At 46.4% G+C, this 26,873-nt stretch overlaps 1 protein-coding gene across 2 annotated transcripts in view; it reads left to right on the top strand.

The window, feature by feature from the left end:
• Nucleotides 1-26,873, top strand: part of colec10 (collectin sub-family member 10 (C-type lectin)) — a 131,304-nt gene that overhangs the window by 92,479 nt on the left and 11,952 nt on the right. For both annotated transcript variants that reach the window (XM_041190006.1, XM_041190007.1), the window contains exon 3: nucleotides 14,603-14,674. In XM_041190006.1, the coding sequence (XP_041045940.1) occupies nucleotides 14,603-14,674 (72 nt within the window). The remainder of the gene's footprint in view (nucleotides 1-14,602; nucleotides 14,675-26,873) is intronic.

Genomic DNA, 26,873 nt, shown 5'->3' with positions numbered 1-26,873 from the left:
GTAAGTGAAACTCTCCAGCCCAGGCAACATCCTGGTCAACGACCTCTGCACTCTCTCCACTGCAATCACAACCCTCCCATAAAGCGCATTTCAGAACTGCCCGCAGTACCGGAGCTGTGGCCTAAGTAGTGTTTTCTGCAGTTGGAACATTACCTCACTATATTCTATGCCTCGGCTAATAAAGGCAAGTATGCCATATGCCTTCTCAAACCTTATGTACCTGTCCCACTACCTTAAGGGACCGGTGGACATGCACACCAAGGTCCCTCTGATTCTCGTTACTTCCCACGGTCCTACCATTCATCGTGTATTCCTGTGCCTTGTTTGTCCTGCCCAAGTGCATCACCTCACACTTATCCACATTAAATTCCATTTGGCATTCATCAGCCAATCTGACCAGCCCATCTATATCCTCCAGTAATATAAGGCTATCCTCCTCACTATTTGCCACCCCACCAATGTTCGTGTTCATTGGTCCTGGAAGATTGAGCACATAATGAGCCTGGGAGAAAGGGATGAAGTTTGTCACTGTGTGCACACTAACTGATCCATTGTCCTTGTTGTTATTTCAGCATCATCAGAGCATAGCCGGCAGGAGGACCTGCAGATGCCCCATCTCACACCTAATGGCCTTCAAGTGTCACCTGCGTCACACCATTTCTGCAAGGCAGGCACCAGGGCAGATACTAGCACATCAGTGGGAATTGGAACATCGGTTAGTGTCCTGGCGCACAGTGAAGAGGGCATTTCACATTCGCTGGAGGAGCTGGCAGAGACAGAGCGTGCTGATGGCGCCAGCAGTCGGGGGACTGTAGGGGACCAGGCACATGCTGAGTCAAGACGTGATGATGTGCCTCTGGAGTCATCCGTGATGCAGCAGCTGCAGGAAATGCAGCCAAGTGTGCGGGAGCATTTGGGTGTGATACATGAGGCTATGCATCTGATAGATATTGTTGACTGTCTCCCTTGACAGTCAGAGCCTCCTTCGGCACTGCCCCTCAGACATAATGAGGTAGCTGCTTCGCCGCCTGTACACCCTGGCAGCACAATAGTGATGTCTTCTGCGGCCCCCTCCACCTTGGACTACCTCTTGGCCCTGCTCCCTTGTGCCTGCATCAATACTCCCAAAGGTGGCTCCCCTGGAGGCTGAATGTGCACTCCTGGCTTCCTCCTCCTTCTAGCCCTCCCTTCCTCCTCAGAGGAGCTGCCTCCAGTGGAGATGTCATATCCCATACCCAGGCTAAGGAGAGGCTTCTGGAAAGCTACAGGCCCGCAAAAGATTCCTGACTGCAGAGTGCTGACCTGAAGGTTCAAAGTACACAGAAAGCTGCTGGAATGTGTTCTGAACTGCTACAGATCACACAGGCAGGTTTAAAACACTTTCTCCAATAAATATTCCACAAAGCAGATTGACAATCCCACTGAGCCCTCTTATCCTGCCCGTGGATGAGGTTCATAGAAAAGTCTCTTACCCGCCTGCCCATTGCGCCCGTGTGCTAACCCGAAGATCACACAGGCGCCTAAAAATCAGCATTGATTAAAGACTAAAGGGCCTTAACTGGCCTGTTAATTAATGGTGGGCACGTGTCGGACTTCATCGTGCACGCGCTCAGCGAATATCACAATAGTGCGCCGTGACGTTGGGACGCTCGCCTGACGTCACCACACCTCATTTTATGAATGGACGTGTGGGGCCCACCCCCTGCAAGCCAAACTGAAAATTCTGCCCTTTGGAATGTCAAGAGATTATGAAAGGCCATCATTTATTTCTTTTAGCTAATTTCAATAGGGGTGGCATAGGTGCAGACGGGAATATGCTGGAGATCCTTTTATGGCCAATTATAATATTAGTGAAGGTTTGATCTCATGAGTTTTGTTTGTGTTGAAATGCTGAAATAACTGCAGAATTACAGAAAATCTCCTCAGTAACCAAACTAACAAAATCCACTGCTCGCAGAACCTTATGTACCCCCAGAGCAGGATTATGCCAGGAAACCTGAGCAGAGCATTGTTGCAAGTCCACTGCCACTCAATGCTGAAATGGAAAAAGCCCCTTATGAAGACAACTTATGCCAACAGTCAGCTCCAGTTTGACAGCTGAAGAGGCTGGTGTCAGCTTGGAAACAGCAATAACAGCACAAGGAATCCTTTAGTGCAGTGAGTAGGCTATAAGCAGTATTGGCAAATTGGGCATGCTCACAAACTAATTCATGATACAGGGAATCTTATCAACACCATTATAAGCTGTGGAGCTACCAGCGCTCGATGGTGTTGGCAAGTTAAATATATTTATGACATATGAGTCAGAGACAAAATGAGAAACTATTGCTTTTATTGAACTTTACAGCTGTTCCAGTATAATCTGCTGTTTGGAATTTTTAATCTTCTGAACAAGGAAATGTTCACTTTACAGGAATTCCCCTGTTTTGGTTTAAACAGTAACATTGAGACATTTAATTAAATGACTCTAGGTCCATTTTCTTCTCACTGTGGGAGTTTACTGCTTTTCCAAGTAGAATGCTTTGACGTTTTGGAACATCTAATAACCTCTCAAACCCCTTAACAATCCAAATCCACAAATTTAAAAAAATCAGTATTAGTTTTAAACAATTTTTAACTCAAATTCCTTAATGAAGATTTGCACAATTGATAAATTAATGCTCTTCTATTGATCAGACTTTTCCACATTTCAAAGTGTTATGCTCAGTACAAGCATGACAATATTGGATATTATGGACTGTAAGATCATACCTTATGAAAGTGGCCACAAACTCCATTAAGATGGCTGCAAGTTAACGTGTGACTATGGACTTTGAAACTGTGGACAGTATTCAATTCTGTGGCCAATATTTAAATAAACATGGGCCTGAATAAGGGTACTTCGCCGCCACCTGCGAAGTTTAAACATCTCATTGTGTAAGGATGAACCAGCATTTTGAGGAATATGAAATCTCTAGACTAATTGGACTCAGAGTGCCTTATTGAACAAAGGACACTATCCTGAACTCAAGCTGGGACAGAGATAAGAATGAATGACCATTGCAACTAATTTTATGGTAGCCTGGACCCCAGAAGTGTTAACCTTGCAGTCATGTGACAGAAACTAATTTCTCAGGGACTGCAGATAACCTGAAAAGCAAATCAGTGTGTGTGCACCCGGAAATCTGTGAAACAGTTGAACCATCATAGCTGAAAGTCTTCTAATGCAACTAAAGTACTGTATTTGTTCCAGCATCCAGGCCCACCTGAGAACCAACCTCCTGACTATTCGTCTACAAGAAGCTTTACAGCTTCTTGAGAATCCTTTAAAGACCTTCACTCCAACTAAAGTATTAACTCAACCAAGAAGACACCAGGCCTGCATTGATATAAAGACTGAGTTATAAATTCCATTTTTATAATTACAGATTTAACTTCATCTGTTTCTAATCTTTTTGTGTGTAATAGTGAGTGACACAAGTCCAACATCCAGGACAAGTGTGTGATAATAAATAACCCTCTTTGCTTTTAAAAATCACCAGAAAGCCTGCTGCTGGAATTCATTTTAAATTAAGAAAAATCACTCTGAGGATAATGAAATAGATACACCTTTCATACAAACATCCTGTTTACTAACTGGAAGCATAAAAGGGCATCCCAAAATCTTCTATTGGCACTTAAATAGTAAAAAGGTAGTAAAAAGAAGGATACGGCTGATTAAGGTCCAAAAAAGGGATTTACCAATGGCTCAGATGTTTCTCACACACACACACACACACACACACACTGATTTGCTTTTCAGGTTGTCTGCAGTCCCTGAAAATGGGTTTCTGTCACATGACTGCAAGGTTAACACTTCTGGGGTCCAGACCACCATATAAGCAGTTGACAATGGTCATTTACACTTATCTCTGTCCCAGTTTGAGGGCATGGCTGAGGTCCTAAATGAGCTTATCACCCCACCAGCCTCCGCATTCAAAGGATCATCCTCTGCCATTTCCGCCAACTCCAGCATGATGCCACCACCAAACACATCTTCCCTTCACCCCCCCCTATCGGCATTCCATAGGGATCGTTCCCTCCGGGACACCCTGGTCCACTCCTCCATCACCCCCTACTCCTCAACCCCCTCCTATGGCACCACCCCATGCCCACGCAAAAGATGCAACACCTGCCCCTTCACTTCCTCTCTCCTCACCGTCCAAGGGCCCAAACACTCCTTTCAAGTGAAGCAGCATTTCACTTGCATTTCCCCCAACTTAGTCTACTGCATCCGTTGCTCCCAATGTGGTCTCCTCTACATTGGAGAGACCAAACGTAAACTGGGCGACCGCTTTGCAGAACACCTGCGGTCTGTCCGCAAGAATGACCCAAACCTCCCTGTCGCTTGCCATTTTAACACTCCACCATGCTCTCTTGCCCACTTGTCTGTCCTTGGCTTGCTGCATTGTTCCAGTGAAGCCCAACGCAAACTGGAGGAACAACACCTCATCTTCCGACTAGGCACTTTATAGCCTTCCGGACTGAATATTGAATTCAACAACTTTAGGTCTTGAGCTCCCTCCTCCATCCCCACCCCCTTTCTGTTCCCCCCTTCCTTTTGTTTTTTCCAATAAATTATATAGATTTTTCTTTTCCCACCTATTTTCATTATTTTTAAATATTTTTAAATCTTTTATGCTCCCCCACCCCAACTAGAGCTATACCTTGAGTGCCCTACCATCCATTCTTAATTAGCACATTCGTTTAGATAATATCACCAACTTTAACACCTATGTGTTCTTTTGTTCTGTTGTTTGTGACATCTTTTGATGATCTGCTTCTATTACTGCTTGTTTGTCCCTACAACCACACCAACCCCCTCCACTTCTCTCTCTCTCCCCCCACCCAAACCCACCCTCCCACCGCCGCCCCCCCCCAACCCCAACACACCTTAAACCAGCTTATATTTCACCCCTTTCTTGGACTCACTCAGATTCTGTCGAAGGGTCATGAGGACTCGAAACGTCAACTCTTTTCTTCTCCGCCGATGCTGCCAGACCTGCTGAGTTTTTCCAGGTAATTCTGTTTTTGTTTTGGATTTCCAGCATCCGCAGTTTTTTTGTTTTTATATTTTAGTCCTAAATGAATGCTTTGCGTCTGTCTTTACCAAGGAAGGAGATGCTATCCCAGGCCATGGTAAAAGATGAAATAATTCAGACACTAGATGGGTATGAAATTGATTTTGAAATGAATTGCAATTGAAATTGTGAACTTTGAGGAGGTGAATGTAGAACTTCAAAGGGACATAGACAATTTGGTGGAATAGGCAGACAGGTGGCAGATTGAAGTTCAATGCAGAAAAGTGTGAGGTGATTCATTTTAGAAGAATTTAGAGAGAATGTATAAAATAAAGGGTACAACTCTAAAGGGGGCGGGGGGAGCAGAGGGACCTGGGTGTATATGTACATAAATCATTGAAGGTGGCAGGACAGGTTGAGAGAGCAGTTAATAAACCCTACAGTATCCTGGGGAAGAATTTTGCCCTTGGCGGGGATGCTCGGCCTGGGCAGTCGAGAAGCAGACTGCTGCCCGCGACCAGCACCACACCGTGAGTTTACGCAGTCTGGCCAATTAAGGCCCGCCCAGTATGGAACGCGAGCAGTAGTGCTCAGCACTGCCTGTACGGGCAGGAGGTGGAGTGCGAGCGGGCCTAGCACGAACTTCACGCATGCTCTTCAATCCCTCAGAGGCACAAAGCCTGCCTCAGGGAGATGAAGCACTGTTTAAAAAAAACAATGAAGAGAATAAAAATCTCATAAAACATGTCCCCTCACGTGACTCTGCCACCTGAGCAAGGACATGTTTTTAATTCAAGTGTGACATTCTTATTTTATTTTTATTTGCTTTAGGAAAACTCAACCATAAGTTGGACGGGCAGTGTAAATTTGAAATTAATGACTTTTAATGGCCTTAATAGGCCTTTTAATTGTCAGCGGGCAGGCTGCCGACTCCGGCACGCCAAACGAAATATCACAGGACTACACGATGATATCAGGACGCTCGCCCGAGGTCATCGTGCATCATTTTACGCTCGGCCAGGTGAAGCGCACATCCACCCACTGAGCTCAACATTCTGCCCCTGGGCTTTATTAATAGAGCCATAGAGTAAAGAGCATAGAAGTTATGCTGAATTTATATATGTCACTAGTTCGGCCTCAGCTGGAGTACTGCGACTAGTTCTGGGTAATGCACTTTAGGAAGGATGTCAAGTCATTAGAGAGGGTGTGGAAGGAGTCCATGATCAATTCCAGGGATGAGGAACTTCAGTTATGAAGAAATATTGGAGAAGTTAGGACTGTCTTTCTTAGAAAAGAGACTGAGAGGAGATTTGATAGAGATATTGAGGGGTCTGGACAGAGTAGATAGGGAGAAACTGTTCCCACCCCCTTCTCAAGAAGGGCACAGATTGAAAGTAATTGGCAAGCGAAGCAAAAGCGATATAAGGAAAAATTTATTTACACAGTGGGTGGTTAGGGTTTGGAATGTTCTGCCTGATAGCATGTGAAGGCGGGTTCAACTGAAGCATTCAAAATGGAATTAGCCTGTTATCTGAAAAGGAAGAATGTGCAGGGTTACGAGGAGAAAGCAGGGGAATGGTACTAGGTGAGTTGCTCATTCGGAGAGCCAGTGCCGACGAGGTGGACCACGCCTCCTTCTGCACCGTAACAATTCTGTGATTCTGTGGAGGAACCACACAAATCCTGTCTGTAACAGTGTGCTGCCCAGAAACAATGGTCACAAATTTGGGCACTGTAGCACCACTAATGCCAACGATGTGGAAGCCTCAGAGTAATAAAATGGTCACTTCCAGCACGTTCTGCATGCACACTGCATACTGAGTAGGGCGATAGCGCAGGTGACTCATGCATTCCCCAGCTGCTTGAGGAGAGGAGCAATTGTAAAGTCAGTCAGCCGTTCCAGCTGGTTTGATACACATCTCATTTGGACTTTGCATGTACACCGAATGCCAACCATTCAAGAAAGGAGCGAGAGAGCAAACGGGGAAATATAGGCCAGTTAGCCTGACATCAGTCATCAGGGAAGTGCTGGAATCTATTATTAAGGAATTCTTAACAATGAACTTAGAAAAATATATTGTGATCAGACAAAGGGACGTTTATGAAAGAGATATCATGTTTGACAAATTTACTGTTTTTTTGAGGACATAACTACTAGGGTAGATAAAGCCTGAGAACCAGTAGATTTAGTACACTTGGATTTCCAAAAGACATTCAACAGGGTGTCACATAAAACTCTAATTTACAAGATAAGGGTTCATGCAGTTGGAGGTAAAATACGAACTGAAGATACATTAACGGACAGGAAGTGGAGTAGGGATAAACAGGGCATTTTTAAGTTTGCAGTCTGTAACTAATGGAGTGCTTCAAGGATCAGTTCTGGGGCCTCAGTAATTTACAGTTCATATTAATGTCTTAGATGAATAGCTTGAGAGTAATGGGTCTAAGTTTGTGGACAATGCCAAGCTAGGTACGAATGTAAGCTGTGAGGAGGACACTGTTACAACCAGGTGAGGAGGGGTGAACTGACACCTCTCTTTTCCGACTCCCCAATTGGTTCTAACAGAGGTTTGAATTTTAATAAGATGTGATGTTGCCAGTGCAGTATCCACTTAACTGTGCATGCTTTACAGAGTATTATATGTTGAACTTGACTAAGCAAGATGCAGATAAAAAAGATAAAAGGCAGAATTTTCCGCTCTTGTTTGCAGTGGGTGTGTTTGGCGGCATGAGTGGAAAATATTGTGATCTGACCTAGTTGTGTGTCCCGGCGACGTAAGACCAGGACGCAAATGACCCCACCCTGTCAGTGGCGGGCTGCGTTTCTCGCCATCCAATGTCAGGAACTTACTTTTAATGCATTTGCATCACATTATTGTGCCTGCATGCCAGAATCATTCCCCCACGTCAAATGTAATTCCCACATCGGCGGTGACTTCAGAACGGCGTGCTTCATGGCTGCCTTTAAAAGGCGTGCACCTGATGAGCTGAACTTCAAGGGGAACTCGGAGGTGAGTGCACACAACCTTGTGCAGCACTCGCGAGGATCACCCGTAGGGCATCAAGGAAGACATTTCAGGGGGGAGGGGGAGGGACACACAGGCAAGTCGCTTTTTCCCGACTGGCTTTCAGTGCAGTGCTGGGGCAAGGGCTCCAGTTCGGGTGGGGCAAGCGGGTGGCAAGGCAGTGCAGGCTGATGGAAGTACACAAGCACCTGCTGGGAGCGGGGGAGTGGAGGGTGAGGGAAGAAGCCATGCACTTGGGAAAGCTCATCAAAAGTGAGCATTCTTCCATAGCTGAGATTGTTCGCCAGCAGCTCCATTGAGATGCTTGGAGTTGGGCCTCTGAAGCTTTCCTGCCCCCTCAAGAAATGCAAAAGCATGAAAGTGCCACAAATGCCCCGGACTTTTCACCCCTTGGGGGCAGACTGCAAATTAATGTGAGTTTTGGGGTCTACAGAACAATTGGATGACTGGGCAAGTTGTAGAAGCCCCTTGTGAAAGGTAGGCAAGGAGGTGCTCAGAGCCACTTGCAATGTTTTTATTCAGGTTTGAACCAGTAACCCTCATGGTTCAAGCTAATAGCGCAACATTGCAGTGCAGGTTAGGATAATGGTTGCGCCTGAGCTGAGAGCACTGTATGCAGTCCAGTGGCTGGGGTTTCGGACAGTCATGAAGCACCCTACACACTGGCCATCCAAGTGATGGTCAGCACTCTCCAGCATGCGTGAAGGGGCCTTGAGATGCAGCCGGAACTGGAGACTTAACCAAGAAAGGTCCTTAGGAAACATATGCTAACCCTCACGACTCTCTCTTTGATCCCGCAGAAGGAGAACATCAGGATCATGGAGCTGTGTGCCTCATGGCTTACAGGGAGCAGAGAAGAAAGACAAGTTTGCAACAGAGGTACCTGGCTCAGCAAAGCCTGGAGGACCACCCTCAAGACGAAAGCGTGGCAGGGCATTCTCTGGACTCAGCTGAAGATCCACAAGGAGCCTTTGCTCATAAGTGCTTCACTAGACCCAGGGTCTATAGCCAGCAGTTGTCATTCCTGCAGAACACTGAGCCAGTGTCACCACAAACTGTGCATGTCTAAGGAACTAGTCAGTCACATATGCCGCCTGCTGCAGGATTTGGCGTCACAGGGAAATGGAGGGCATCCAATGCCAGTAACTGTGAAAGTGACCACAGCGCTTAATTTTTACACCAGGTGACCTGTGTGGGACCTTAAAAGCCTCCACAATTGCATCCAGAAGTTCACGAACACCATCTTCGCAAAACACAGAACTTTGTGCATGTTGACCGGGATCAGGAAAGCCAGGAAGCAAGAGCACTGGGATTTGCACAGCTATCAAGTTTCCCACAGGTGCAGGGTGTCATTGATTGCACTCACGTGGTGCTCAGATCTCCATGGCAATGAGTAGTCAACTACGTCAACCGCAAGGGCTTCCATTTGCTGAATGTTCAGCTGGCCAGACAAGGCAGGCATGATCATGAGTCCCTCATAGCTGCTAGATCTGTGGACAACATGCAGTGAGGACAGTCCTGACATCCTCACATTGCATCTGTGAACATCTGACACCAGACTGGTGGATGGCAATGCACATACCCTCAGTGCTCAGGCTTATGTCATGGAGACACAGCAGAGGCCCTAATAGTCACTAGATTCCAGGAGGATGATGACAACATGCAATAAGGTCACTCCATAGATCTTCACATTGCCTCTGTGAATGTCTGACTCCTGTCTGGTTGAGGGCAGCTCGCTTGCGTTCTGTGATCAGGGTCAGATCATGGAGATGCAGCGGTGAAACTGCAGAATCAGATCCTTTGTCAGCCTTCAGTATCTGTCCACTTCTGGAGTCACAGATGCTGAAGAGATGGGGGCCAGCCACACATAGAAGTTGCTGAGAGCACACAGAGAGAATGATGGAACTCTGTGATGCCTGCCCACAACATTCTGGCAGCAATGACCAGCACCATTGAGGTGCAGGCATAAGTAATGTGTTGAATGATTGTGAAGCTGCACCATCACTTTGCTCTGAAGGTTACACACTGCACAGGGAAGAGGCCCTGGACTGAAACACCTGCCTTTACTTGTGCAGGAACAAAGGTTTCACAACTGAATGACACAAGCACTGCTCATCAGAACAAGGAGCCACAGACAAGGAGACATTCTTGGGAGATTATTTACAATCATAACCATTATTTACAAGTGATTAACACCCGTTCTCAGGCTGTGCAACTACATCTTCTTAACCTTCCTAATCCTGCCACTACATCTTGGTGATCTCCCGACATACACAGCAGAGGTGGAGGCAGCCTGTTGACTGCGACGCCCTGTCTGTGATGAACTTGGAGGGCGTCCTCTGCAGGGCTGAGACCTTGAGGGCCCCACCCTGTTTTCGGGGTCCTGTGTGGTAGTGCCACCCTTCTCAGCCTGCGGAACTGGAGCTGCTGGATCACAGGAAGAGGGGATTCGGATGGGCTGGACACTCCCAGAATCACCTGGGTGGATGGCCCTGGGTATGAACCTGCTGATCCTCCTCCCTATGGTGCCTTTGGCTGACTCCTTGAAAGGAAGGGGCAGCTGGAACGAGTTTAAGATGCCCCACTCCACTCTCACATTGACACTGATGGATGCCAGCAAGTGCTGCAGCGATGGAGTGCAGCTCCTGCAGCAGTGCAGGACCAATGTCCTGGACCAAGGTCTCCATAATGGATGCCATCCCACCAATGTTGACCTCGGTGCATTGGCATGCCAGTGCTATCACCTCAGACTGAATGTGGACGGATTCCTCCGTCATGCCTTGCAATCTGAGGAGTACAGCAGACAGCCCTTCCTGATGTTCCCGAGCTTGCCTTTGCAGCTTCAGAAACACAGGTATAACCAAACGTGGAGGCTCATCATCTGACTTGGACTCAGCAGATTCCTGGTCTCCATCAGTTATCTGAGTGCCAGCACCCTTGGATTTCCCTGCCCCTCCTGCTGTGGATGAGACAGTGCAGTGCGCACACCAGATTGTGACCCCCAGGCCAATCTAGAGCTATTTCCCACTGAGGTGCCTGTCTCTGCGCCAGTGGGTGTGGGTGAGGCTGTGACAGGTCTTCCATTGGTGTGTCTGTGGGTTCCTCGTCTGAGGTGTCCTCGGGGCTGGAGTCGATGACCTGGCTCGTGGCCAAACTCGACTGCTTCCCGGGTGTGCCTGTGAGCGTAAAGAGAGATAATTAGTGTATGGCAGGAGACTGTGAAACAGGAGACATTACCTAGAGTGTCGTTGTCTGATGGATATTGCAATGCAGGATCCTCACTTGGTTGAGTGCCACCACCCTCACCATCTGCACAGGAACTGTCTATCTCTTCACCAGCCAGCTGAATGGCTCTATTTTCAAAGGCCATGAGGACCTTCATGTTGGGCATTCTTCACTCAGTGTGGGATGTCTCTCTTGTTGTAAGGTAGCTTATCCTGCATGGAGACAGATGGAAAGAGAGTAAGCAAGATGTCTGCCAGGCCAGATGAGAAGGATGCTCGGCCTTTGTGGAATGTGAGTGGTGCCATGGATGGCATGAGGACATGATGGGCAGGGGGGATGAGGGTGTTTTTGAGACAGTGAATGGTAATGTCCCTTGAGTTGGCAGTGAGTGCAAACCCTGTAGATGTGAGATGGGTTTGTGAGCGTGTGAGTTGAGAGTAATGAGAAGAATGATTGCCCTGGTGGAATGGACATCATCATTCACCATCTTGCGGCACTGGGTGCCTGACCTATTTGGAGCGCATTGCCGCTCACTACCGCCACCACCGCCACCCATGCTGGATTGGTGAGCTTGCTGGCTGGTCTTTGTCCAGAGCGGGGAGAGAGGGCTTAGTGGTGAGCTTCCACTGCATCCAGTGGGTGCCGCAGAGAGGCGTCACTAAATTTAAGGGCTGCTGTGTTCTTTGCTTATGGAGCCATCTGTCGCCAGGAGCAGTCCTGGTCTACAGACATGAAGTAGGCTGAGCTCTGGTGCACTTTAAATATGGCACCATATTTAAGTGAGGAACCGCTGAGGTCACAGTGTGGCGGGCAAATCCAAGCCCGCTCATCAGCAACCTTGCATGTTGCCTGTGCATGCATTATTAATGAGGCAGGGCGTGCAGGGAGCAGATGACACAGAGCAAAAACCCACCATTGCGACTGGCAGGAAAAGCATCTTTTCTCATGGTCGCCACTGCGCTTCATGCAATTCAGGAAAATTTTTTCTGGAAAGATTCACTAATTGTGTCCAGACTCTGGCTCTTCACTGAAGCAGTTGCTTTTCACTTGTGGCTGGTATATCCCATTTTTCCACTGTTGTAGAAAATCCAATAGGTTTTTTAGTAGAATCTCTGTTTGCTGCAGGGATGTAGGCACATTTCTAAGCGAAACAGAATGCAGACTTAGATTAAATGTTGTAGAGGGGGAGAGAGAGGGAGACCCCTGCTCCATGTGGCAGCCTGTGTATCCTCTGTTTAGATCCCATTTTCAGCTCCACACAAAAAGGTTTTATCATATGACCCTCCCTCCACATTGGTTGTACATTCAAACAAAGAATATAGAGGACTAGCCCATGGCATGCATAGATTCCCTTTAGATATTGTTTCGTTGTCAAGGTGATAAATTTTTTTAATGCCCCAGCCATTAACTCGAATGACTATCCTCCATCCTGATGAAATAGGAAGGAGTTGTTCACATCTCCGTTGTCTCTGTTGGGGTCTCTGTAGATTTTGAGCCTCCATGGAATGGAATGTGACCTCACAGGTACAACTTAGCAGCTACTTCAAGTCAGTGTCCTTTATTTCACAAAGGTGTCTTTATATCTATGGGCCAGGACGGGCAGGCGGGGCGGGTGGACCTGGAAGCAGTTGCGAAGCCAACCACCACCCACAGTCGGGCCCCAACTTTGACTTCACGCTGGCTGCAGCGCTGCCGGAGTGGGGGCAGGAGGAGGGCGTGCACGGAAGTTCGTGCATATGAGCAAGTAAGCGCAATGAAAGCTCCCTGAGGCACAGAGCTGCTTCAGGGAGCTGAAGATTTTTAAAATCAGAAATAAAAAACCTAGCAATGTTAAAAACATGTCCCCTCATTTGACTCTGCCACATGAGCAGGGACACGTTATGAAGGAACTTTAAAACATTTTATTTAATTTTTAATAGCTGTTGGAAATCTCATTCTGCCCATGGATCAGGTTGTGAAAAATTTCATTCAGTTAGTACTTTAATGGCCTTAATAGGTTGTTAACTATTGGTGGGCACGCTGCCGACTCCTGCGCGCGCCCGCCGACCGAGATATCGCACGAGTGCGCAATAACGTCGGGACACTCGCCCGACATCATCGCACGTCATTTTACACTCGAGTTTGTCGGGCGCACACCTGCCCGCTCTGTGCAAATTTCTGCCTGTGGTATATATATATTACCAGCTGATGAAATTATAAATTAATATTCCATATAGCACATCTTTGTAACACCACAAAGAGGCTGTAAAGAGATATAAACAGGTAAGTGAGTGGGCAACAAGGTGCCTGATGGAATATAATGTGAGGAAGTGTGAAGTTATTCACTTTGGTAGTAAGAATAGTAAAGTAGAATATTTCTAAAAGTGGTGAAATTTCTAAATGTTGATGTTCAGAGAGAGTTGGGTGTATTCATATAATGGACACAGCAAGTTAATTTGCAGGTACAGCAGGTAATTAAAGGCCAAGGGCATGTTGGGGACTTTATTGCAAGGGGATTGGAGTACAAGAATAAGGAAGTCTTGCTACAATTGTACAGGGCTTTGGTGTGATCACACCTGGAATACTAAGTACAGGTTTGATCGCTACATTTAAGAAATGATATTCCTGCATTGGAGGCAATACAGTGAAGGTTCACTAGATTGGTCCCTGGGATGAGAAGGTTGTCCTATGATGAGAAGGTGAGTAAATTGGTTTTCCATTCTCTGGAGTTCAGAAGAATGAGAGACAATCTCTTTGAAACATGTAAGATTCTGAAGGGGCTTAACAGAGTCAGCACTGAGAGGTTCCCTGGCTGAGAAATCTATAACAATGGGGCACAGTCTCATGATTAGGGGCCAATCATTTAGGACTGAGATGAGAAGAAATTTCTTCACTCAAAGTGTTGTGAGTCTTTGGAAGTCTCTACCCTTAGGGTTTTGAATGGTCCTTTCTGTGTCTATTTAAGGTTGAAATATATAGATTTTTGGTTTCTCAGAGAATCAAGGGGTATGGGGAGTGGGTGGGAAGTGGAGTTGAAGTTCAAGGTCAGCCATGATCATATTGAATGGCGGAGCAGGCTTGATGTGTCATGTCGTCTATTCCTGTTCCTACTTCTCATGTTCTTCCATTCTTTTCCTTTCCTATCCTTCCAAAATGCCAAATACCCTTGAATATTCAGTTCCCATCCTTGGTCACTTTGCAACATCTGTGATGGCAGCCATATTATACCCATTGTTTCAGTTCACCCATCTTATTATAAATGCTTTGTGCAATCAGATAAAGAGCCTGTAATTAACAAAACCTGCATCTGATGACTGTTTTCTGTTTTTAAAGGTGAGCAGGGTGAAACAGGTGATTTGGGTGAACCTGGGAAAACAGGAAAACTGGGCCCACCTGGACCTAAAGGTATGGTGCATGGTAAACAGAGATATACTACAATTCTACTTGAAGTGTTATTTTAACTTGCAGTTACTAAAATCTCTAGTTTCTACTGACCAAGAACCACATGCTGATAATATTGCTGAACAGTAACTATCACAGACAGGTTTTGATGATCTCAATGACTTTTACAATAACAGGGTGAGCTCTCAACATATTACAGTACAGTTTACATTCATGGAATATCATACAAAGCTATAATGTGGATTGATCCTCTCCACAGAGCTTCACTTCAGGATATGGAGGCTGACCCATCCTTTGTACCTGATGATTTCAATTAACATAGACTTTCACAGTGTGGTGACTCATGGGCCTGGTTGTTGACAGCTTCCTTAAACTTGAACAAAGCTCGAGATACCTTCTCTCCCTACAGCATCAGCTTCTCAGCCTGTATCTCTGAAGTCCTTAAGAATCTAGCTTTCCCCCCTACACTCAGTGACCTTTCAGACTTTCTATACTGCACCCAAAGTTCACCATAGACATTCACTTACACTCTGGCTCTCTCCTTTTTGTATTTAAGGATCTTTTCTGCTTGTTTCCCCTTCTGCACTCTCGGCATCAGCTTGATTTCTCGCTGTGTTCAGGTTCCATCTAGGCATCATTTTTAGTGCATTCTTTCCTTTACTGTGACTCTCAATAGATCATCATGTTCCCTACACCCACTGTTGATCTGGCTCCTATTCTCAAGCCTGTGTCTCTCTCCCTGATTTCCACTTCTTTTGTCTCTCTTGCTGCTACCCACCTTTTCATACTTTTGCTGCATCTGCTATTTCCCATGCACTCATTCTCCTTCCTGAAATTTAGGGCTGAACTTTCACACAGGCAATGCTGAGCAACCATTTTATATGAGCTTGAATTCTCCCCCAACCAAATGTTTAGTATCTTCTTCCATGTGCTTCAGTGGTTTTCATAATGCCGGAGAGCCAGTATAACCAGTGCGGGGGGTGGGGGGCTGAAATGGAGCGGAAATCTTTATGTTATATTCCCTGTCATTTGAATCCTAGAAATGCTGGGTGAAAGTGAAATACCTGCAATACTGCAGGCATACAGTATTCCTAAGGGCTCAGGTGAGTTCAACTTTAAATGGATGGTTGCAGCAAGACAATTGATCGCAGAGACAATGCAGTGATTTTCTTTCTCCTCCTCCCCACTGCAAATCTGCCCCCCCAAGCCCCTCCCCCCTCCCCCCTCCCCCTGCAGCACAGCCCTCTGCCTCACCAACCAAGTGGGCATCTCAGCTGTGCCACTAATGGCGATGATAGCCGGGCAAAATATTTCAATGCCTTCATTCCCGGCATTCATGGCCAGGGGCACAGCTAAGGAGTGAGAGGAAGTCCTGCCGCACAAGATCTGCCCCAGGATAGCTGAGCAATTTCAGTCCTTTTCTATTTGTTGTTTTTCTAAGTTACTTTTTGAACACTAGAAAAATGTGCTTGATTGCTCAGTCCTCCTGAAAGCCTTCCCTTTCACTAAATGCCTATAGGCTGCTCTTGTCCCAATGTTAGGTTTACTTTTACACAGTGTCACTTATTTTACTGGTGAAGTATATCAAGGGAGAGCCAGCTGTACTCCAGGATTGACTGCAAGGAACATTTATTGTTTTACTGCCAGATTAGCTTCACACTGATTTCACCATTAAGAACGTGAACATTAAATGTTGCATGGTTTAGTACAAGAAAAAGCCCCTCAGAATCTGACTTCTACTGATTAGCTGAAATCTTCACCTCTCCTGATAAGCATACTGAACCAGTTCTAATACTAGTCATGCTGCCCAAGTAAGATTGATAATTAATACTCATACCCAACTCTGTAGTTAAGAGAGAAAAGTAACTTCTATTCCATCAATCTGGATAAATTTGAACTCTGTCCATTCGGTGATGGATTAGTGTGCTAACTTTTCACTGGGTCTTTTAACACAGAAGTCCACGAGGCTCTTCTGAGATTTGAGTTAAGGCACTTCACTGTGGCAGAGCAGAGTTTTACTCTAGCTGCAGCTAGCTGTGCTTCCCTGACCTGGGAATACTTCTTCATGCTAATGCAAGAGGGTAATTTCACAACTTCATGTTGGCATCCTCGCCCACTAGTGATACAATGGGAACTTGTGCATGCACTGTGCTCAATGTTCCGAACATTAGTTGAAATGGTTGAAAAATTGTGCACCTTGCATATAAATTTCTAGCATGTGCTTAATTGGCAGATGAGAGTCTCAACTGCCTGTGTAAAGTGAGGATATCAAAAGCATCATTTCCTGGCAGTGACTTGCCCAACTGATGATTAACATGTGAACTTATCGCTCCATCAGTGCCAAGTGAAACAGTTGACAAAAATTGTAGTGAATCCCCAAAGCTTCTTTCAGCATTTTATTTTTTATTCCTGTAAATGAGACCCGTTCAAGTAATCAGGCTAGCCACAGTACACTTCTGTTACGCATAAACATTCAAAGCTATTGTTTGCTAAACAGATTGAGTATAAGTTACCTTACATAAGCAAAGGCATTACCACTGCTGAATCCCCTACTAACAACACAATGAGGGTTACCAGCAACCGAACTGGACTAGCCATATAAATACTGTAACTACAAGAGTAGCTCAGAGGCTAGGAATCCTGTGGTGAGTAACTCACTTCCTGACCTCCACAAAGCCTGTCCACCATCTACAAGGCACAAGTCAGGAGTGTGATGGAATACTCTCCATTTGCCTGGATGAGTGCGGCTCCAACAACATTTAAGAAGCTTGACAACATCCAGGACAAAGCGGCCTGCTTGATTGGCACCCCATCCACAAATATTCACACCTTCCATTACCAACGCACAGTAGCAGCAATGTGTACCATCTACAAGGTATACTGCAGGAACTCACCAAATTTCCTTAAATAGCACCTTCCAAACCTACAACCACTGCCATCTAGATGGACAAGGGCAGCAGAGGCATGGGAACACCATCATGTGCAAGTTTCCCTCCAGGCCACTCACCATCCTACCTTGGAAATATATCGCCATTTTTTTCACTCTTACTGGGCCAGAATCCTGTAACTCCCTCCTTAACAGCACTGTGGGTGGACCTATACCACATGGACTGTAGTGGTTCACGAAGGCAACTCACCACGACCTTCTCAAGGGCAATTAGGGTTGGGCAATGAATGCTGGCCTAGCCAGTGAAGCCCACATCCCATGAATGAACAAAAAACATAGTCATTTAACTGGAATTCACCGAATACGATAGTGAAAGCAAATTTATTCCTGGGACAAAATGTTTCTTATTAATAAGTACCAGTGTTAGTATAATAGACTGATTAAATGATAAACTTCAAAGGAATGTGTTCTTTCTGCTCAGCAGGATCAGATGTGATTCAGTGGTAGCACTTTGAGTCAGGAAGTCATGGGTCACGTTCTACCCCAGGGACTTGACCGCAAAACCTGGATGAGCATATTAGTACATTACTGAGAGAGCATTGCACTGTTGGAGGTGCCACTTTTCAGATGAGGTGTTAAACTGGAATCCTATCTTCCCTCTCAGGTGGATGTAGATGACTCCATGGCACTAGTTTGAAGCTGAGCTGGGGAGGCCTCATTGGTGTTCTGGCCAATATTTCTAAATCAGCCAACATCTAAAACAGGTTATCATTTATGTCATTGCTGTTTGTGGGACCTTGCTTTGCACAAATTGGCTGCCTCGCACACTACAGTGTAGATAGGGAGAAACTGTTCCTGACAGTGGAAGGATTGAGAACCAGAGGAGACCGATTTAAAGTGATTGAAAAAAAAGAAGCAATGTGACATGAGAAAAAGCTTTATTGCACAGCGAGTGGTCAGGGTCTGGAATGCACTCCCTGAGAACGTGATAGAGGCAGATTCAATCAAGGCCTTCTGCAATGATTTGGCAGGCCAGACAGGTTTCAACATGAAACAGATCAACTTTACTTACAGAGAGCTTTTCAGATGCTATGTGCTCGATCAGCCCTGATGTCAGGAAGCCCAGCAGCCCCCCATGCCCCACCGCACCCCCCCCCCACCCCCCCTCCCCCACCCCACCCCGGATTACCCGCGCTTAGGGCTCATTGGTTGGCACCTCCAAGAACATCACGTGACCCCTGATAGATAGCCGAAGAGGCTATAACTTCATTTACTACACCTTCGATAGAAATGGATAGTTCTCTGAAGAGAAAACATTTGCAGGGTTAGGGGAAAAGGCAGAAGAGTGGGATTAGGTGTGTTGCAGAAAACAGGCATGGACATGATGGGTTGGGTGGCCCCCTTCTGTGCTGTAGCCATTCTATGATTCTATGGCCAGGATTTTCTCGTTTGCGTGTGGGGGCAGGCCCTGCACACCGATGTATAAAATGAACCGCGATGCATCACCACACACCATTGCGATATTTAGCTGGGCAGGCGCACGACGATCTCCGATGCGCGCCCGCCATTAATTAATGAGCCATTTAAGACCTTGAGGCAGCAATTGTTGGGGATTTTTCAGGGCCGGTTCAATCTTCAGGACGTTGCCTGGGTCGGTGTGTGCTCATCCTTTCATAATCAATGGTTAGCCCATGTTGCAAGCTTCAATCACTGAACATTCAGCAGTGGCATGGCTGCTGGGACACACATGGTGACCTCAGTGTACAGCAATCTTATTTCCCCATGGCACCCCAACCTCACTGCCTCCGGTGGACCTGGGCACATGGCACCTCTGCAGGTCCATTGCCTCCTGCTCGTATCTGGTGATGATGGCCAATTGGGCCTGGCCTCTGCCAGTCCGCATCCGCTTGGCAGCATTGTGTGTGGTCTCCTCCTGAAAAGGAGAGAGGATCATTGATTAGTCCACCCTGTGGAATCCCATCACATCCCTGCCACCCCAACCAGAGTGGGACATTGCAGGGCTCTAGTGATTCATCACCCCGCAGCTGTTGCATACTCGCACCAAGAAGCCAGGGCTGACCTCCCCCCTTACCCACATGCTGCCTCCATCACAAGGTGTGACCTTGCAAAGCAAGGAGGCACAAGCACGTAGAGCACAGAGGGCAGCAGATGGATTGGTGCACTGCCACCTGGAAGCCCCCTCCCAGCATGTTAGCACCCTGATTTTGACATGTTTTGGAGTTCCAGCACTGCGCCTACGTGCAGTTCCTTGAGGTTGCCCCCAAAACACTACTCTGGGTGTCACTCTAACAGGGGGTTAAGGTGCAGAACCCATCTCAGCACAACCCTCTTACGGTGAACTAGGCATGGGCAATCTCTGCTGGCCCACCCAGCGAGGGAAATAGGCCATGAAGGATTCAATACACTCAGTATACTGCACTCAGAGTTGGTGGATGGGGGGCCTTTGTGGGATAGGCTATCAGCTGTGTTAAGTGACCTCTGCCAACATGGTACTCACCCTTCCCGAGCGCAAGAGGTTGTTGAATCGCTTGTGGCACTGGACTCACGTGTGTCGCACCACATCATGGGAGCTCACACTCTCGGCCACCTCCCCCAGGCATGTTTGGTCAAGTGGGGAGGCCTCCACCTCTCATCCCTCAGAATGAGGACCTCCCGCCGCGCTGCCACCCCCTCTAGGAGGGCAGCTAGGCACTCATCAGAAAACCAAGGGGCACACTGACTCACTGCCCTACCCTCCAGACTGGCCTGCTCTCCAGCAGCGCTCTGGGGAGCCCTTCTACTGGCCATGATGAACAGCCTTTGCAAAGCTGCCAGCGCTTCATTTAAACAGGCCGCCAGGTTGCCATTGGACCCGGTGGTCATTGCACTGCCGCAGCTGCCCACCCACACCTACTGTCCTCGGGAGCTGCTCTTCATGCTGGGCGGGCCTTAATTGACCTGCCCACGTAAAATGGCAGTGCAGAGCCAATCACGGGTGGTGTTTGGCACCGCGCCCACCTGTGCCCGCTCCCAAACGGCCCACCTGATGGGGAGAAAATTCAACCCTATGATATGATTACTATTATGATCAGGGCAGATGTTATTGCTGAGCAAGCCAGACCACAGAGCAGAGTCTGTCTCACTAATCATAAATATTTTTTTATTATGAAAACAAGGAGGAAAAGCTGCTGCCTTCAGAAGCACAGAACCCCAATAACACTTTTAAAATTTTACAAATTAAAAGATTTATTAAAAAGAAAAAATATTTAAGCACACAAGATTAAAGTTAAACAATTAAAAGAGTCTGACAGATCAATCGCCCAAAAACCTTGCTTTGTCAAAAGTTCCCTCTTGGCAACACCCCCTTACAGATTTTTAACTATAAAAGTCCAGTAATATTACCCAAATCAACAAATTGTGCTCACATCAATAATGGTACACCTCAAGACTTCTCAAACACTTCCACTCTGATGTGGAATTCCAAAAGAGGTTCAGAAACAAACTGTTTCCTAAAACACAGACTTTCCTGGCTTAGCACTGGCTGACTGCCTCTGATTCAAAATTTTCACAGCTTCTTAGCATCCCACAAAAAGAAGCTGGCCATCAGGGCTTTCCCCTACTGCCACCATTAACTCAGTTAAACATCCTTCCTTAAATATCTTTTTCCCTTTTTCATCTCAGATTCCTTTGTCCTCAAACACCTCTTTGAACTCAACTTCTCCAAATATAAAACTCTTTCATATTTTCTATTTTGTCTCTACTTTCAGGTCAATAAAATTTAATATATCCTCCCCTGTTTACCTATGAAGCCTTTGTGAGATGCAAATGTTCCTTTCCACCTCTGAAATCCCCTTTGAAATTCAACAGCTGAAAAACCAAGTTTCCCACTTTTCTCACAATGCAAATTTAAATCTGCCCTGTTTACTTGCAACTCAACCTCACCATAACCTTTCATTACAAATGCATCAACCTAACACTTTTAACCTTTAATCTCTTAGCCTTCACAGACAACCTGTCTCTAGTAACCTTACCCCTGTTTAATTAATCCTGGCCACACACACACATGCATGCACACATGCAAGCACCTTTCTTTACCTAAACAGAATGCCAACATAATCCAAAAAAAAATATCTGTCATCACAATTACAAAAGTGACTACACTTCAAAAAGTGCTTCAATGGATGTAACGTGCTTTAGGACACCCTGAGGTTGTGAAAAATGGCAGAATTTTATGGCCCTGTCGTGGTGGGGTCAGGGTCGGAAAAGGCGACAAGTTGTTCAAAAGTCCATTGGCTTTGGCAGGACCATAAGATTCTACATTTCTACGGTTCTTTTCTATGGGCTTAAAACCAAAGATCTTGGAAATACTTAGCAGGTCAGGCAGCATTTGCGGAGAGAGTAACAGAGTTAATGGGCAGGATTTTCCCAACTCCATGTGGTGGGCTGGGAGGACGAGTCCAGGAAATTATCGGTACCCTTGCCAGGACAGCTCTGACACTGCGGACAGCCAATTTGAATAATTAAAGGCTCTATTAGGGGTGAATTTTCTGGCAGTGGAACAGGTTCCCCCCTCCCCCACCACTCACACTCCCTCCCACCCCACCCCTGCTTTGCAGATTTCAGTTTTATTCAGTTTTTCCCTTTCCCTTGCTTTTGGATGGCAGCTGTTCATCATTCTATACTCCACACCTCCTCCAGAAACAAATTTTGTTTCTTTACTTTACTTCTTTACTTCTCCAATTACCCCTCCACCAGTTTCATGGAGGCAGTCACCCTGTGGCTATCAAGGGCCACTGAAGCTGGGGGCTCTATGCCCCAAAGTGGCAAGATTCCTGACCTGCCGCAGCAGTGCCCATGTCTCTAAGCTAAAGAGCTGCCAGCCCTCAGTGAACCCGGAGGTATCTAATTAGGAGGCCACCTCCATGAAAATTGCTGAGCCGGTCCCACAAGTGCAGGTTTGGGATTCTTATTGGCCCTGAAGTCGCGATCTTGAAGCCCATGGTAAAATCCTGCCCAACATTTCAGGTTGATGATCTTTCATCAGAAATGGGAAAAGATCAGGATGTACAAGGTTTTAAGCAAGTGAAAGGGAGGGTGAGGGTGGAAAAGAAAGAGAAGGAAGGATCTGTAATAGGGTGAAAGGCAAGAAGGTGAAATGACAAAAGGGTTAGAATGGTGCAAGTGCAAAAGGAGGGGTAATTGGAGAAGTAAAGAAACAAAACTTGTTTCTGGAGGAGGTGTGGAGTATAGAATGATGAACAGCTGCCATCCAAAAGCAAGGGAAAGGGAAAAACTGAATAAAACTGAAATCTGCAAAGTAAAAAGACAAGGCTGGAAAGTGCCTAATCCAAATTCTTTAAGCTTATGTTGAGCTTCATTGGAACACTGCAGTAGTCCAAGGTCAGAGTGGGAGCAAGGCGGAAAATTAAAATGACAGGCAAGTGAAACCTCAGGGTCATGCTTGAATGGAAGTATTCCACAAATTGGTCACTCAATTTACATTTGGTCTCCTCAATGTAGAGCAAACTGTGTTGTGAGCAGTGAAGTACTGTATGATAAATCGAAAGAAGTGCGAGCAAATTGCTGTTTCGCCTGGAATGTTTGGGTCCTTGGATGGTGAGGAGGGAGGGGGTAAAAGGGCAGGTGTTGTATATCCAGTGCTTGCGTGGATAGATGCCATGGGAAGGGGAGAAGGTCTTGGAGGTGATTGAGGGATGGGGGGAACAATCCCTTCACAATGCTGAAAGGGAAGAGGAGGGGAGGATGTGTTTGGTGGTGGTGTTACAGTGGAGGTGGCAGAAATAGTGGACGAGGATCTGTTAAATATGGAGGCTGGTGGGGTGGAAGGTGAGGCCAACAGAAACCCTATCATGGTTCTAGAAAGGAGGGGAAGAGTGAGAGTGAGAAATGGGACAGCTGTGGTCGAGGGTCCTGTCAAGCACGATATGGGGAATCCTCAGCTGAGGAAAAAGGAAGACACATCAGAAGTGCTAGTATGGAAGGTAGCATCATTAGAATAAATGCAGCAGAGACAGAGAAAGTGGGAGAATGGAATAGAGGCCGTGCAGGAAGCAAGGGTCACAAAGTGTAGTCGAGGTAACTGTGGGAGTCAGTGGGAGTCTTTGGGCTTTAATGGATATTAGTTAATAGCCTATCCCCAGAAATGGAGAAGTCGAGGATGGAAATGAAGAAGTCAGAGATAGACCACATGTGAAGGTGAGAGAAGGGTGGAAATGAAAGCAAAGTCAATGAAATTTTCCAATTCAGGGAGAGAGCAGGAAATAGCATCAGTATACTCATCGATGTAACGGTAAAGGAGGTGAGGGAGCGGGTGTGAATAGGACTGGCACAAGGAATCATCCACATTTCCCAAAAAAAGGTAGGCAAAGCTAGGACCCATGCTGGTAACCAAGCATTACCTTTTATTAGAAGGAAGTGAGTGCAGTCAAAAAAGAAGTTGTTCAATGTGAGAGTAAGTTCAGCTCTGCAAAGTAGGGTGGTGGTGGATAGAGACTGATTAGGCCCCCATTCAAATAAGAAGAAAGAAAGCCCTTCGTCCATCCTGGTGGGAGATGGAGATGCACACAGATTATATCTCTAATTTTTTCTAGTTCTGATGAAAGGTTATCGACATGAAACATTAATTGTTTCTTTCTCCACAGATCCTGCCTGACCTGCTGAGTATTTCCAGAATTTTCTGTTTCAATTTCAGATTTCCTGTATCTGCAATATTTTGCTTTTGAGCTGATGTTTCCACTGATGTTTACTATATGAACATTACACCACAATTTTTAATCAACATTACCTTTTATTTTATTTTTTCATGGGATGTGGGCATTGTTGGCAAGGCCAGCATTTGTTGCCCATCCCTAATTGCCCTTGAGGAGGCAGGGATGTGGTGCCTTCTTAAACTGCTGCAGTCCACAGTGCTGTTGGGGACGGAGTTCCAGAATATTGATCCAGCAATAGTGAATGAACAGTGAGATAGTTCCAAATCAGGGTGGTGTGTGGCTTGGAGGGGAACTTGCAAGTGGTGGTGTTCCCAAGCGTCTGCTGCCCTTGTCTTTCTAGATAGTAGAGGTTGCAGGTTTGGGAGGTACTATCTAAAGACCCTTGGCAAGTTGCTGCAGTGCATCTAGTAGATTGTACATATTGCTGCCGCTATGCATCAGTGGTGGAGGAAGTGAATGTTTAAGGTGGTGGATGGGGTACCAATCAAACTGATAACTTTGCCCTGCATGGTGTCAAGTTTCTTGAGTGTTGTTGAAGTTGCACGCATCCAGACTGGTGAAGAGTATCCCAAGACAATCCTGATTTGTGCCTTGTTGATGGTGAACAGACTTTGGGGATTCAGGGGGTGGGTTACTCCCCACAGGATTTCCAGCATCTAACCTATTTTTGTTGTCACAGGATTTATATGGTTCAGCCAGTCAGTTTCTGGTCAATGTTAACCACTGGACATTGATAACCCAGAACGAAAAACAATAAAAACTGGGAAATATGAATACTGGTCTGAACTGGTCTTGTATTCCTTTGGAACACCAGTAAAAACTAGGAAATAAGAGTACTGGTCCCAAATGTTTTTTTTTCCTTCTGGGAATGGGGATTCAATATCATAATGTCATTGAAGTGGAGATCGTTAGATTTTCTTTTGATTGAAATGGTCATTACCTAGCATTTGTCATTGATTACGAATTTACAGAACCAGCCACATAAATACTATCGCTGCAAGAGGAGGTTCAAAGCTGGGTATTCTGTGGTGAGTGACACACCTCCTGACTTCCACCACCTGCAAGATACAAGTCAGGAGTGTGATGGAATAATCTCTGCTTACCTGGTTGAATGCAGCTCCACCAACAATCAAGATATTCAGAATAAAAGATCCTGCTTGACTGGCACTCCATTCACCACTTTAAACCTTCACTCCCTCCACCATCAATGCACAGTGGCTGCAGTGTGTAGCATCTACAATCCGCACTGCAGCAACTCACCAAAGGCTTCTTCGGCAGAGTCTGCCAATACTGTGAGTTCCACTGCCCAGAAGGACAAGCGGGCAGCAGGCACGTATGAACACCACCACCTCCAAATTTCTCTCCAGGTTATAGGCTATCCTGTCTTGGAAATAGGTGGCAATTTCTTCAGCATCGGTGGATGAAAAGCCAGAGCCTCACGACATACCAGCACGATGGAAGCACCTTCACCACACAGACTGAAGAGGATTAAGAAGACTGCGCATTACAAGCTTCTCAAGCACAATTAGGGATGGGCAATAAATGCCAGTGACATGCCATGAATGAGTAAAAGAAGCATAACACTGAATGAAGTGTAATCAAGATCCAACTGCCAGAGTCAGGAAGTTGGACACAGAGGGCAGTACTGTTCAGGTGACCGGTGTCTCGCCTGCTGGCTGGAGAGCTAGCGAGGGCCCTATGGCACCTCCTTTAGGGTAGGCCCACCATACTATAGTGCCAATCAGGCACTTAAGTGGCCAGCGGTGGGCCCTCCCCAGGATCAAGGCCCCCTTGGGGACTGGGGGCAGGGATTCTCACCCCCACTTCCCAGGGCTGCCAGTCAATCAGTGCCTGGGAGCAGTGCATTGCAGGCAGTGCCAGTGGGAGGAGTGGCAGCTGCCGGCAATGCACCTAGCAGAAGCCCAGGATCAGTGAGGGACCCAAGCCACTGGTGAATAAGGGCAGGATGTGGGTCAAAGGACGGAGATTGCAGGAGGAGGGCGGTCGGCAACATGGGCTGGGGGTAGCTTTCAGTGACCCCTCCCCTCCTGATGCCGTGTCCCTTGATCAGACAAGCAAACATGACAAGATTTGCTTTTTCAGCTTCTTGCATGGTGACAGGATAAGGCCTTTAAGTGGGAATTAATTTCCCACTTCAAGGCCTCAATTGGTGGCAGGGCAGGAAGGTTGTCCACAAGCCTTCTCTACCTGTCTTAAATGGGGCAGTGGTGGGAAGGTGGGTGGTCCCCACCCTCCTGTGCAATTGAATGCCTCCCACTTCCAAACTCGCCTCGGGGAGGGCATTAAATTCCACCCTGGGGTGCACTAACTAGCATCAACTTATCTAACGATATCTACAGTAACACATATCAATAACAAGATACTGAGGATTAGATAAAGCATTTGGATATATACTAATGAATGGCAGGGTCCAAATTATCATAGGCACACCAGGCATTTAAGTGCATCACAATATCTCACAATTTGTTGGATTTTACTCTATTAAAGTAAAAAAAAAATGATGTTCAGTGTTTCAAATCACCGCACAACTAAGCAAAGTTAATCTTACAGTCTGAAGTCAATG

This window comes from Carcharodon carcharias, chromosome 6, assembly GCF_017639515.1.
Source record: "Carcharodon carcharias isolate sCarCar2 chromosome 6, sCarCar2.pri, whole genome shotgun sequence".
Classification (NCBI taxonomy): domain Eukaryota; kingdom Metazoa; phylum Chordata; class Chondrichthyes; order Lamniformes; family Lamnidae; genus Carcharodon; species Carcharodon carcharias.
Note: the sequence above shows the minus strand (reverse complement) of the source record. Positions and strands in the feature narration are given on the sequence as shown.